This window comes from Aplidium turbinatum, chromosome 1 (assembly GCF_918807975.1).
Source record: "Aplidium turbinatum chromosome 1, kaAplTurb1.1, whole genome shotgun sequence".
Lineage (NCBI taxonomy): Eukaryota > Metazoa > Chordata > Ascidiacea > Aplousobranchia > Polyclinidae > Aplidium > Aplidium turbinatum.
This window is the reverse complement of record NC_137472.1, coordinates 55,055,770-55,069,139: the sequence shown is the minus strand read 5'-3', so window position 1 is coordinate 55,069,139 and position 13,370 is coordinate 55,055,770. Positions and strand designations below refer to the sequence as shown.

The following is a 13,370-nucleotide window of genomic DNA, read 5'->3' as shown; positions in this document are numbered from 1 at the left end:
GCCTCAAATGTAAGCACTAGGATGTCTAAGAGTTCGTCTCGGATAGTTGCACAAATTAACCTACAGCTAAAACGAGAGGAGCTCCAGATACAAGCTGAGGCTGAAGCAAGAGCTGCTGAGGCCATGGCGAGAGCTGAGGCCATACGAGCTGAGGCTGCCGCGAGAGCTGAGGCCGACGCGAGAGCTGCTGAGGCCGTCGCGAGAGCTGAAGCCGTACGAGCAGAGGCCATGGCGAGAGCTGAGGCCATACGAGCTGAGGCTGCCGTGAGAGCTGAGGCCATACGAGCTGAGGCTGCCGCGAGAGCTGAGGCCGACGCGAGAGCTGCTGAGGCCGCCGCGAGAGCTGAAGCCGTACGAGCAGAGGCCATCGCGAGAGCTGAGGCCGAAGCGAGAGCTGCTGAGGCCGCCGCGAGAGCCGAAGCTAGAGCTGCTGAGTTCGCACTCAAAGACGCTCAGTTGAGGGCTGAACAACGTAAAGAGGTAGTTTTAGCTGAATATCGTTCAGAGTTGGGCTCCCGGCGTAGTTCTAAGAAGGGCTCTTCTAGCCATTCCAGAAATGAACATCAATCGCAGTTTAATTTACATAACCTTTTCCAGACGCCTGTTCAATCTGTAAGTGGACCAGTGCAATCCACACGTTTTCCAGCTGTTTCAGGAGGTCTCGGGGCCGCCATTAGCAGTAGGCCTAATGCTTTGCCCCCTTCACAGTTTTCTGCGCCGGTAGTTTTTGATCGCCCAGCTACACGTAATTTGCGTGATTAAGAGAGGCGTAACGCGTCTCCTGATTTTAACGTTTGTGAGGATCGTGATCGGGCTGTGCATGTGACTGAGCCCCACCAGCCCCTTAAGGGATATAGTTTGTCTTCTCCCGCTAAATCGAGTTCTCAACAACAGGATTGCTTTTTTGAATACCAAAATAGTAGGACGTTTTTCGATAAGGCGGCCTTGATTGGTTACGATGGTAATAATATGCCATTTATCTTCTTTAAAAATCGTGTTACGGCCTTAATGGCAGCTTCACCCCTTAAAGGAACTCGTTTGACTTTGTTACAAGCAGCTTTTGTTAGAACAGCTGCGCAAACGATTGCTAATTTGGTTTCCGACACTCCTGGCTTGTCAGAAGAAGACAGGATAGAAATGTCGTTAGCTCGCTTTGTCCCAGCGTTTTGGGGTTCGTGGAGGTCTTTTTGCCGAACCGGAAATTAGAAAGTATCGCTATGGTAGAAAATTGACATCGACCTCTTCCAGTGATCTGAAAGAGTTTAAAGATGAATTGTCGCAGTGTCTGCTTTACGCGCAAGCTTATGGTCAGCGTGACAAATTGGAAGGACGTTTTGTTTTGGATTTGGCTAAGCGACTCCCGTTTGACGCTAAGCAGCGTTATCTTGACTTTTTAGGTGATCAGTATGGTGGTACTGATGAGCCTACTTTTCAGAGTTTGTTTGAATTTGTAGTACGGGAGGAAACGCGCAAGTCGACTGATTTTAGGATTATGCTAATGGGCGATTCTGGTGAGTCGCAGCATTTTAAAAAGTCTGGCAAAGGAAAATTGCCTTCATGTCCGGTTAGGCAGACGTCGGTAAAACCCCATGATAATGTGATTTCAGGGAGTTCGCAGTACTCGACTGCTGTTGGCGCACCGCGCGGTGGTGTGGCCAGACGTAGAGACATACCGGCATGTTTTTATTGTTCGTCACGTGGTCAAGTTGAATATCATTTTTTGTCTAATTGTAAAGAATTTTTGCGCTTGACACCTAAAGATCGGAGAGATGTTATTGTGAAAGCTGGCAAATGCTTGAATTGTTTGCGCCAGCATATGGTTAGGGATTGCGTTCATGCAAACAACTGTCGTAAGTGTGGCCCTAACAACGATAGGAAACACTATTTTCTTCTGCATGATTTTTATGTGACGTCCTGTGATTCTCTGGATTCGGTTGGCAAAGATGATGCTGGTGCCAGAGTTCCAGTGCGTAATGTTAAGATTGGAAATGTTAAAGCAGCTTTTAACCGCGTTACTGCTGCTCGTGTTTTGAATCCAATGACTGGCAAATCGAAGTTGGTGTATTGTCAGCATGATCCTGGTTCGCAGTTGACTTTTGTTTCGAGTGATTTGGTCTGCGAACTTGACGTTCAACCGTATGACAAAGCGTCGTTTAAAATGGATACTCTGGCTGGTCAGAAACCTACTTGTGCTGACCTTGTTAAACTCAACATTCAGTCGTTAGAGACGAATGAACTGTTTTGTGATATAACTTCGGTGGTTAACCCAGCTTGGATTGACGATGTTAAAACTTTACCACATAAGCAGGATTTAAATGGTTTTCGTCATTTTCATGACGTGAATATGTTTCATTTGAATGATTGTAGTACTGTAGATGTACTGATTGGAAACGACAACGCTTATTTGATGTGTGCTAAAGAAGAGCGTGTTGGTGAGAATCGTAGTGAACCACATGCTTTGCTCACTCCTCTCGGTTGGTTGGCTTGTGGTGGTAAGTCACCCTTAGCTGAAAGCGTTGCTAACGTGTGCAGAGTGCAAACGTCTTCAGAGTCGGATGTCATCTCTAGCTTTCAGCGTAAAATTGAGTCTCGTGATATGGAAATAGCAGACCTGAATAAAGTCATTCAGGATTTGACCTTGCAAAATGAAACCTGTGAATTGTCTCGCAATGATATTTTGGCTAGAGAACTTGTTGAACCGAATATTGAGTTGAAAGATGGTCGATTTGAGATATCTGTACCGTTGAAGGAAGATATTGATTTACCTAACAATTTTGTGTTGGCGTCAGATAGAGCTGCTGCTTTAAGGAAGAAGTCTTTAAAACAACCTGAACTTCGTGATTTCCTTACTGACACCATGAAAGATCTTAAATCTAATGGCTATATTGAGTGTGCTGGTGAAGCAGAAAATGTAAAGGGATTTGAATGGTATTTACCATACTTTGTGACGGCACAATTAAAAAAGCGTATTGTTTACGATGGCAAGTCTGAATTTCGAGGAACTTGTGTTAATGATGTGATGTTTTCGTGTCCTGATTTGTTAAACCCTCTGGCAGATGTCTTGGCTAGATTGCGACTTGGTAGGTTTGGTTTTATGGCCGATGTGATTAGGTACTTTTTTCACATTTTGGACTCTTCAGTACGTAAGCCCAATTTTATTGAACTGCTTACGTACACAGGCAGTGCCGTTCGGATCGTGAACGAACGCCCTTTGGTACCTTTGAGTGACAACCCTAGAGATTTTACTGTCATCACCCCTGCCTCACTTTTGACCCCATACTTAGACCCATACTGTGCTGTTGGGCAGCCACATGATCGTGACCAACTAAGGAGGGACTATCGGTTCAATTTGTCACTTTCTCAGCAGTTTTGGAGTAAATGGATCGATTTTTACTTGCCAGGGCTTCAGGGCCGGAAAAAATGGCTAAAAATGGCCGAGAATTTGGAGCCTGGTCAACTTGTAGTGGTGGGTTCTATCCAAGACATTGGTAAACGTGGGAAGTATCAACTTGGGAGGGTGCATGAGGTAGTTCCACAAATTAGGAAAGGGAAGCCTGTGGTTCGTAGAGCTAAAGTTGCCGTCTGCAACTATGATGAGAGTACGGGGGAAGTGAAAGTAGACTACGTGTTGAGGGATATTTCGTGCCTCGCCCCCGTAAAGAACACCTAAGCGTTAGGGTTTGAGCCTGGTTTGTCTGCGGTGGCCGACACTTGTCTGAGCCCAGAACAGTCGGTTATTATCGCAACCATTGTATATAGCGTCATTTTAGCGTGTACCTATGGTACCAATTTCATGTATCGTCGTGTATTATTCGTATTGTTGTTCATTCTTTGTATGCCCTTTGTATTTACGTGTTAACATAAACGTGAGTGATTCAAACAATTTGTGTATCGTGTGTTTTTATTCATTGGCTCACAATTGTCGTCAATTCTTTTTTAGTTATGCTATGTCAGACTGTCATAACTAGGGGCCGCTATGTTCCCGACAATTTTCACCAAATCAAACGTCATATAAAAACCGTTATGGTCTACTTAACCTAGCTGGCATCTTACGTCATGGAAATTGCTAGAAAATGTCCAAATATTGCACCATCGGTAGTAAGACCTGATGAAATATTGCATCACTACCTTTGAACAACGGTTTAAATTGCGTGACAATGTCTTTCATTATTGCGTCACAGTTACTGTCTACGTGCATTTGAGATATCGCTAATTATTCTAGTCATTCGTAAAATTGTTTGTTGGAAGTCAGTCGCATATTTAACTGTTTGCTTGGTGCTTGCTAGCTGGACAAATTTTCCGTCTTTTGTCTAAGTAATCTGTTCTGTAATGACAAGTTTTAGTGGTGTACGGCGTTACATCCAATTTCGACAGCCAGGTGGCTAATTTTACAGAAATACAAATTTGAATAGACGTTTCGAAGGAGTGTTTCTTTTTCGGTCATTACATGCAGACGAACGGATTCGGGAATCTTACGTTACAATTTTCCCACGAAGAGATTATGGTTTACCGCTGTGACCAACTTATAACCAACCTTATCCAACTTTCTTTGTTTAGCAATATACCACGAAATTGAATTCTCTTACTTCTTTTCATGTTTGTTTTATTTCCTATTTTTGATGACTAAAACTTGCCCAAAAGTGATGCAATAATCAATTAAATATGAAAACTAATCCTGTGTTCAATACTCAATAGTCTTGGATGACTAACAGCAAAAGTTTGCTTTAAAATGATGATCTTAAGTTATAGACAAGGCCAGCCATTAGTTGTTGCTATGGGCGTTGCTAGGGAAGATGCCTATGAGTGCCAACTTTCAAGACCTTATTTTAGCTTTGCAGCAGGGATATCTAGAAAAGGCGACTTCTCAACAGCGTAATTGACACGCGCTTTCGACTTTTTCATTTTCGGGCGTTAACAGCGCTGACCCTTCTAGTGTCCATCGCTTTATCGAAATTTGCAAAGTCAGCAATCCCGTTGTTCTAGATATTCCTGTGATCTGATCAAACAATTTTTTTCACATTCACATTCCAACAAAATCATGTCACACTCTTGACCGAAAACAGCGAGGATTGCTTTGAGGCAAAAAAGAAATGTGTTGTCTTTTCAAATGTTACAGCTGCCTGCGACACCGTATGGCAGACAATTTAACTCTCGATGACTTTTTAAAATATTTACTGCCACCATGTGATGTAATTTATAAAAACACATACCGTAATCCATGTTAGATTCGATTTGTTTATTTGTTTGTTCTGCCTGTTTGGCTGACAATTTTGTATTTTCATACTTTTGAAGTAAAATTTTTGGCGTTATCTTTTGCGTCGATGTCGTTAAAGATAGGCAGAAGTTTTTTGGTGAGTGCCAGCTGTAGGTGTTCTACAACACTAAAAAATAAACAAATTTTAGTCAAATGCACCATGCTTGAAAATTTCAGGAAAATAGTTTGTCATATGCTAATGGGGCTAATTGGAAAATGTTTTGATAACAGTATGACGATGTAGTATGATACGAGTATATCGTCGTGGTGTGATAGTAAGTAGTATAAGTTCAAATGTAGCCTACTTGTTTTAAGCCAGTGGTTCTCAACCTTTCTTCTTTTGTAGCCTATTTTCATCAAGCAAATATTTCTGTGGCCCACTATTTTTTATGCAAACGAGGTTTTCCTTATCAGTTGTATAACTGCAGCTGAAGCACACAGCACATGCACCTTGTAGTAGCAGTGGTTTTCAAAATTTATGCCGTATTCCGCCTTTGACAGCCTCAGTTACTATGAATTGGTCCCCCACTAATTAAAAAAAATACTAAAAACAGATCTGCAGAAGTTCAAGTACCGTAGGCTGCGCTTTCAGTTATGGCTTGAGTGAAATCACGATTTAAGTTGCCCATTAAGTACGGTACATTATAAAGTGTTTTAAAAATTTCTCCCAAAACGATTATTCCTTCTTTCAAGTTACAAATTTCTGCTTAAGGAGCCAAGTGGTATTTTTTGAGAACCATATCGTTGTAGTAGCTTAAAATCAATGTCAGTATATGACGCAATAAAAGGTAGAGTTGATTGATTGCATCAAGCCACCAAAACGATTATGTCAATAATTAGAATGAAAATTACCACTCTGTAGCAAAAAACAGCGACATTATTCGTTCTAACTAAAATAAAAACTACAAAACAAACACACAAGTGTAAAATTAATTATTGTGACACAAATGTTTTTATGAAACCAGCATTTGTTTAAATAGGTCTGTGGCCCACCTCAAAAAGTCCCCATGGCCCACCAGTGAGCCATGGCCCACTGGTTGAGAACCGCTGTTTAAGCAGACATAGGCTACTGGTAAAATTTTAGTTTGAATAACTTGGAAAGTGCAGTATATACGATATCACAAGTTTTAACATCGAGTTTATTAAAAAAACGTTTTTACGGTGATTACAGTAGGTGTAGAATTCATTGCATTTTGATTTCAAAGCAAATAAACTTATATTGCTTACAACCCCATGTAAATGTTTGCTGGTTGAAAAAAGAGTAGCTACGGTATACAGTTAATTAGTGTGCAGTAAACTGGTATTTTTCAACTAACCCTAGGCATGGGGGTTAGCCTCTATGTCATGGCTTCGCCCCCTCTGCGCCCGGCCCAGACCAAGTAAAGGAAACACGCTTATTGATCGCATAGAACGTGGTCGATTTGAGAACTAGCTTATTTAGGCTATATTATCAATTTTAATTTTTAGTTACTGCATTTTTCTTGCTATGCAAAGTTTTTTTTTGCTATGCAATGTTTGAACTTGTAATGTTAAAAATGCTTATATCTATTAAGCTACTGTATATATCAGTGGTTAGACTAGATCACTAGAACAATACCAACTGCATTATGTCGCTAAAGAACAAAGTCATAGTTGGGAACCATGTGACTCACGCCGATCCGAAGTTGTGGGAAACGCAGTTGTTACCGCCGCTGCTCGCCTACTTAATTTTAGTGGATAGTCTGGTAGATCAGTCGTCAACCTATACCTAATTATTCCTGACTTGACACCCACACTGTCTAAAATACCACACTCAGTTAAATCACCAAAGGAGATGGGTAACACAGTATAATTGTGGCTCAAGCCTATGATGTAAACACTTAAAGGAATAACAATGACCAACTTAATTCGAGGGATGAGGTTGATGAAAGGATTACCAATTATTGAAACAACCACTGTCTAGTAATTAAGAGACAGCAAAAATACGTCCTAACTCTAGCGATGTCAGTATCTAAAAGACAGTTCCAAAGCGACCGCGAGATGACGTCACGAGATTAATTGATCGACAATCGATAAAGAATTTAACAGTTGCAAGAACGCTCAGATATGAAGGGGATCCGTAACATACCGCCCCCTAAAAGGGCATGACCTTTTACAAAACAACGGATCCTTCAAACAATATGAAACGCACAAGACGATACTACACATTCAAGCACGAGTGTCAAGAGCTGTAACAAGATTGCTACCTAGTCAAGCACGACTGTTAAGAGCGGTAACAAGATAGCTACCTAGTAGATGTAAAGATGTTACACTACGACTATAACAAGTAAATGGACAAAACTACTCGGTGCAATCAAGGCACACGGTTCCTAAATTAGAAATGGCAAGGACATAATTAGAGAAAGGTATCATGCAAGAGGCGAGGCAGCGTGGGGAGTTTCCTAACCTAACGTATGAAAGTAACTAACAACGAATAATCACAAGCATGCAGGTAGTTATTGTAACCAAACGGAAAACAGCAGTGTAACTAAGGTTGAACGCATTGATCTATTACATAATTACAACACACAATGAGGATAATAAAGGCAACACAAAATTATGACAAGATTATCCAGTACGCCCTATATAGCGCCAAAGTTAGATCATTGGTTACAGACACTAAAAACAAAAATGATATCAAATTCAAAGAGCAGTCAAGAAATAAAATTAGCAGACTAAACCTAAAGGTAGCAGTCGTGTGTCACTATTAGCAGTGCTACCAAAACGAGTAATTGGCACTGCAATCCAAGACAGGTTAAGCCCACCTAGTGAAACATAGCAATGCCTAACTTAATACATATAACAAACAAAATTATCGATCAGCGAAGCCGCAGCAGAAACAGTTCATGTCACAGAGGGCTGAGTGCCCAAATGTCCTTCTAGCAAACAGATTTTCCTCACGTCTCTAATCAATACATTGTCCGCAGTTTGGACGCGCACCCGACGTACCAGGCCATCCGAATCAGCGTAGCATTCTCTCACTATAGCCTTGGGCCAACAGCCGCGTTTGACATTATCGTCCGCTATTAACACCAGGTCACCAATCTCCAGGTTTGGTGAGGTCCCATACCACTTGTTTCTAGGCTGGAGCATTGGCAAATAATCGGTCAGCCAGCGACTCCAAAATTTGTCCGCAACAGCTTGGGTTTTGCGCCAGGATCGTCGATACAGATCTCTCTTCGTCGACACTTCACTCGGCAAGACCGTTTCCAGCGTCCCGGTAAGCAACATACTTGGTGTTAAAGCCATAAAGTCTTTTGGATCTGTTGAAACGTCAGTAATGGGCCGATCATTCAAGATTCGCTCTATTTCGCTGATCAAAGTTGACAGCTCGAAATCATCTAAGCTGGTTTCCCCTACCATGAGGCGCATGTGCTTTCTAACCGATCTGATTAAACGTTCCCAGACACCACCTGAGTGTGAACAGGCTGGGGGATTATATTTCCACTCGATCTCGCTTTGAGTCATTGCATGTTGGAACTTAGCACTCTTCCAGGACTTCACGCCGTCGTTCAGCTCACGCTCGGCGCCTTTAAAGTTGGTGGCGTTGTCACTGAAAACAACCTCTGGTTTGCCACGCCGACAAATGAACCTTCGAAATGCTTGAATAAATGCAGCTGCTTCCAGCGATTCGGCGACTTCTAAATGGACGGCACGTGACGCCATACAAGTAAACAGAACGACGTACCTTTTGACGGTACTCCTTCCCTGCTTAATAAGCAATGGGCCCATCAAATCGACGCCAGTGGAGTGAAAGGGTTTCTTTCCGGCTTCCGTTCTTGATTCTGGGAGATCGCCCATACGTTGCGTCCCAACGCGAGTGTTCCACACCCGACAACGAAGGCAAGAGCTTAGAACCTTTTGTACGGCCGCACGACCACGAATGATCCAGAAGGTTGACATCAGAGAGTTCAAAACATGCAAAGTTCCACTATGTCCAGACTCTTCATGCCGGTTGCAAATTAGCATTTGTGTTAACGGATTGTTGGGTGGGAGAATCATGGGATGCTTGATGTTTAAAGGTAGATCCACATTCCTCAGCCGTCCACCTACTCGTAATACACCGTCCAACAGAATGGGACTAAGCTTCCGTAGTGGCTTGAGTGCTGGATTGTTGCACAACTCCCTGTCAGGTAAAAGTTCATTGTTGGGTAGAGATTGTAATCTTGTCATTGCTTCAGGGAAATCATCCCACTGTACAAGTTTGACGAGGTCGGTAGTGGCTGCTAACATCTCTGCGCCTGTAAGTGGACCAACCTTCGGCTGTGGTGAACTGGAATGTTTCCACAAGATATACGCTTTGAATCTCTTTAGCCATGCCACTGATCTTTGGATTTTCCAGTACTTCGAGTGACGCATCAGGAGCAGTTTCAGCAAATTGTCTTCCGCAGCTGCGGTAGTAGCCATGCAAACGTTCTTCATTTCATCATCATCATTCAATGGCACTGTAATCACGTCTGGCTGCTGCGGCCAATTGCTTACACATTCACTTAAAAATTCAGGACCATTAAACCAAAGTCCAGCAGTGTCGACCCGATTAGGCATTAACCCACGAGAGGCAATGTCAGCCGGATTGACACTGGTGGGAACATAACGCCATTGTTCAGGTGTGGAGTAGTTATGAATGACCTGAAGCCGATTAGCCACAAACGTATGAAAGCGAGAGGCACAATTCTGGATGTACTGGAGCACAATGGTAGCGTCAGTCCAAAAATACACGTTGTTAAAGTCAAATTCAAGCATGTTGCAAATAAACGTACTTAGTTTCACGGCCATAGTGGCTGCAGTTAACTCGAGTCGGGGTACAGTCACAGGTTTAGAAGGCGCTACTCGAGATTTTCCCATACAAAAGACACAACTTACCGAATTATCAGCATACACAATACGAATGTAACTGGCCACACCATACCCCACAGTGCTCGCATCAGAAAAAACATGTAACTCGATGCTAACGCAAACCTTGTCGGCCAATTTAAAGCTGCGTGGTATAGAGACGTTACGCAGTTGTGGTAGTCCATGCAACCAAGTTTGCCACTGCTGGCGTGCAGTTTCTGAAATGATGTCATCCCAGCCGCTCCCATCTCGACACGATTCCTGTAAAAGCTTCCTTATGGGCAAAACAAACGGTTGAACTATGCCTAAGACATCATACACCTGATTAATCATGGAAAGAAGTCCTCGCCTGCTCATTGGCTTCTCCTTCACGTCAACTTGGACCTTGAGAAAATCTGCCGAGGTGCTCCAGAAAACACCCAAGGCCTTCTCAACTGTCTCGTCATGCAGTGAAACATCCGGTCCAGACTTGGCGATGTCATCGTCTAAAACACAACTCAAAACATCTGGGTAATTCGCGACGAACTTGGTCAGATGGAACCCACCACTGTGCAGCAATGGAAGAAGCTCACTTATTAGTTTGGTAGCTTCATCTGCACTACCACATGATTTTAAGAGGTCGTCGACATAAAAGCTGTTACCTACTGTGTCTCTTACCTCTTTGCATGCACCGGTGGCATTATCCTTTGCTGTTTGCAGGAGTGCATAAGAGGTGCAACTAGGCGAACATGTTGCACCAAAGGGAAATGCATTCATTTGATATTCCGCCGGCGTCTTACCCAGGTCACCATCAGGCCACCAAAGAAATCGGAGAGCATCTCTGTCTGCAGGGTCCACTCGCACCTGGTGGAACATACTGCGGATGTCTGCAATGAATGCGATTGGATCCTGACGAAATCTAAGAAGTACACCGGTTAAATTGTTGCAGAGGTCTGGACCCTGCAGCAGTGTGCTGTTAAGGGAAACTCCCTTGTATTTGGCAGCACAATCAAAAACCACTCGAAACTTCGGCCCTGTAGCGTGGTGAGGGAGGTACCATGTACGATCTGAAGGAGTGGGATTAGTCACCTGACTGGCATATTCGTTTACAATGTACTCATTAATTTTTTGAGCATATAAGCCTCTTACCTCCTCGTTACAAACAAGTTTGTTTTTAAGAGACTGAAGGCGCCGCTCTGCCACAATCCGGTTATTTGGGAGGGGTACGTTTTCATCTCGCCAGGGGAGTCTCATTTGATAATGGCCACCAACCTTTTTAACCGAGTCTTCCATGACTGATAAGGCCCTTTGATCCTCCCTGGACATGGACACCTGTTGGACCTCTTCGGCATCCTTAAAATCTTGTTCCAAGAACTGCAGCACTTGTTCATGGAGCCCTTCCGAGGTTTTCACTGCCGTAAGGCTGATGCCAGTGCCACCACTATCCGAGTTGACATTTTCTTCAAATTCGGCTCCAAACAATGTCCATCCAATTGCTGTATGCCACCCAAATGGTTCACCAGCCTTACCACAGCGCTGCTCTTTAATACGGAAGACCTCATGGGCATCCATGCCTATCAGTAAATCCACTTGTTGTGAAGGCAGTTTAGGAAATTGAATGTCCCTTAAGTGATTGTACTCTCCTGAAATCTTATTAGAGGGGATATTGTCTGACAGATTAGGTAGTTTTTGTAGTACCATCACCGAAGGAATTGCAAAGACTTCATCTTCTGCCATTCCCTGGATGTGCAGCGCTTTGACTTTAGAATGGCAGGTGGCCGAGTTACCAATGCCTTGGAGAGATGCACCTCCAATGGATTCTTTTAACCTCAATCTTTTCACCAAGCGTTGAGTGCAAATGCTTGTGGTGGAGCCGGTATCCATAAGAGCATAGGTACAAATAGCTTGTTCCTGGTCACCCCCCCAAACCTTTACCGGTACAATGCTTAAAACGGGGTGGGTAGGTACTTCTATCGGCGTCGATGCAAAGAGGGACTTGTTAGGTGCAGTTGTTTGCTCGCCGTCGTAATGAAGTAGAGTGTTGTGTCTTTGATGGCATTTCTGGCAATGCTTCCTAAAGTTGCATTTAGATGCAAGGTGACCCCCTTTTAAGCAGTTGAAACAAAGTCCCCACTCACGCACCAAATTGCGGCGGTCGGATATGGATGTCTCTAGGAAAGTATTACAACGCCAGATGGGGTGGTCCTCACTGCAAACAGGACATTCCTTTTTTACAGAAGTTTTAACATTCCCCGTCATGTTGTTGGAGACTGCCAATATCCTGTCCTTCCGTTGTGTTCTTTCTGGTGTGTTTTCAAATGGAAGTCATTATTTGCCTGTGCCTTAAATACCTGTTGAGCCCACTCCATTTCGGCATAGCGAGCTGCATCGTTAACTAACTCCAAAAGATCTACAAAAGTGGCCTGCTCCCCTACACGCTGTTTGTGAAATGCCAACTCAGCAAACCTTTCTTGAAGCTTTAGGGGTAAGCGAGCTAACAGGAGGCTTAATATTTCCGAACCGTTAAGTTCTCCCAAGTTGCCACCTGCTTCAAAAAGGCATTTGCAATTGTTCATCCGGAGAGCCATGTCATTGAGTCGCTCTGAGTCTAATGAACGGATTTTGGGACCCTTTATCAGTTCTTCCTTAACTTTCACCCGCATCCTGAGGTTGTTGCCATACCGATTATTTAAAAGCTCCCATGCTTTATAGTATCCTTCCCCCTTGTCTGGGTAGACATTACAATTTTGGATCAACCTGGCTGGCTCTCCGGTGACATACATCTGCAGGTATAATAGCCGTCTATGACTATCATAGCAGCTGCCTTCAACGAATGCCTTAAACTCTTGGACAAAGGATGGATACTGCCCAATGTCCCCACTAAATTTCCTCAGCTGCAGCTGGGGAAGCTGCACAGCCGGTGATGTAGGCGCCATATAAGGCCGACTGGGTTGGGGTGCGGAGCGTAAATAACTAGTCTGTCTAGGAGTCCAATCTTTGGGCATGTGACCCTGATTATCAGACCAAATATTGGGCACATCAGACCTGGACTGGAAGCCAGGTGGCGCACTTGCTCTTCTTGAGAATCCATAACTAGTTGCATAACCGGGCGTCAATTGTGGTTCACCGCGAAAGTCAGGCGGCACTGTGGTTTTGCCATGAAACTGAACCTCGCTTTTCAGACTTGGAGAGAGGTCGTGACCTGAGAGCGCATCTATAACTTGATATTGCTCCCTGCTAGTACCACTACTGCCAGAAGTCTCATCCTGGTCGAACTGGTTGGCTG

The 13,370-nt window shown here is 43.6% G+C and overlaps 1 protein-coding gene across 1 annotated transcript; it reads right to left on the bottom strand.

The window, feature by feature from the left end:
• Positions 1-8,116: 8,116 nt before the first annotated feature.
• LOC145767394 (uncharacterized) lies at positions 8,117-12,343 on the bottom strand. Its single transcript, XM_082579210.1, has one exon. The coding sequence runs from the start codon at positions 12,341-12,343 to the stop codon at positions 8,117-8,119; it is 4,227 nt and encodes a 1,408-aa protein (XP_082435336.1).
• Between the last annotated feature and the right edge of the window lie 1,027 nt (positions 12,344-13,370).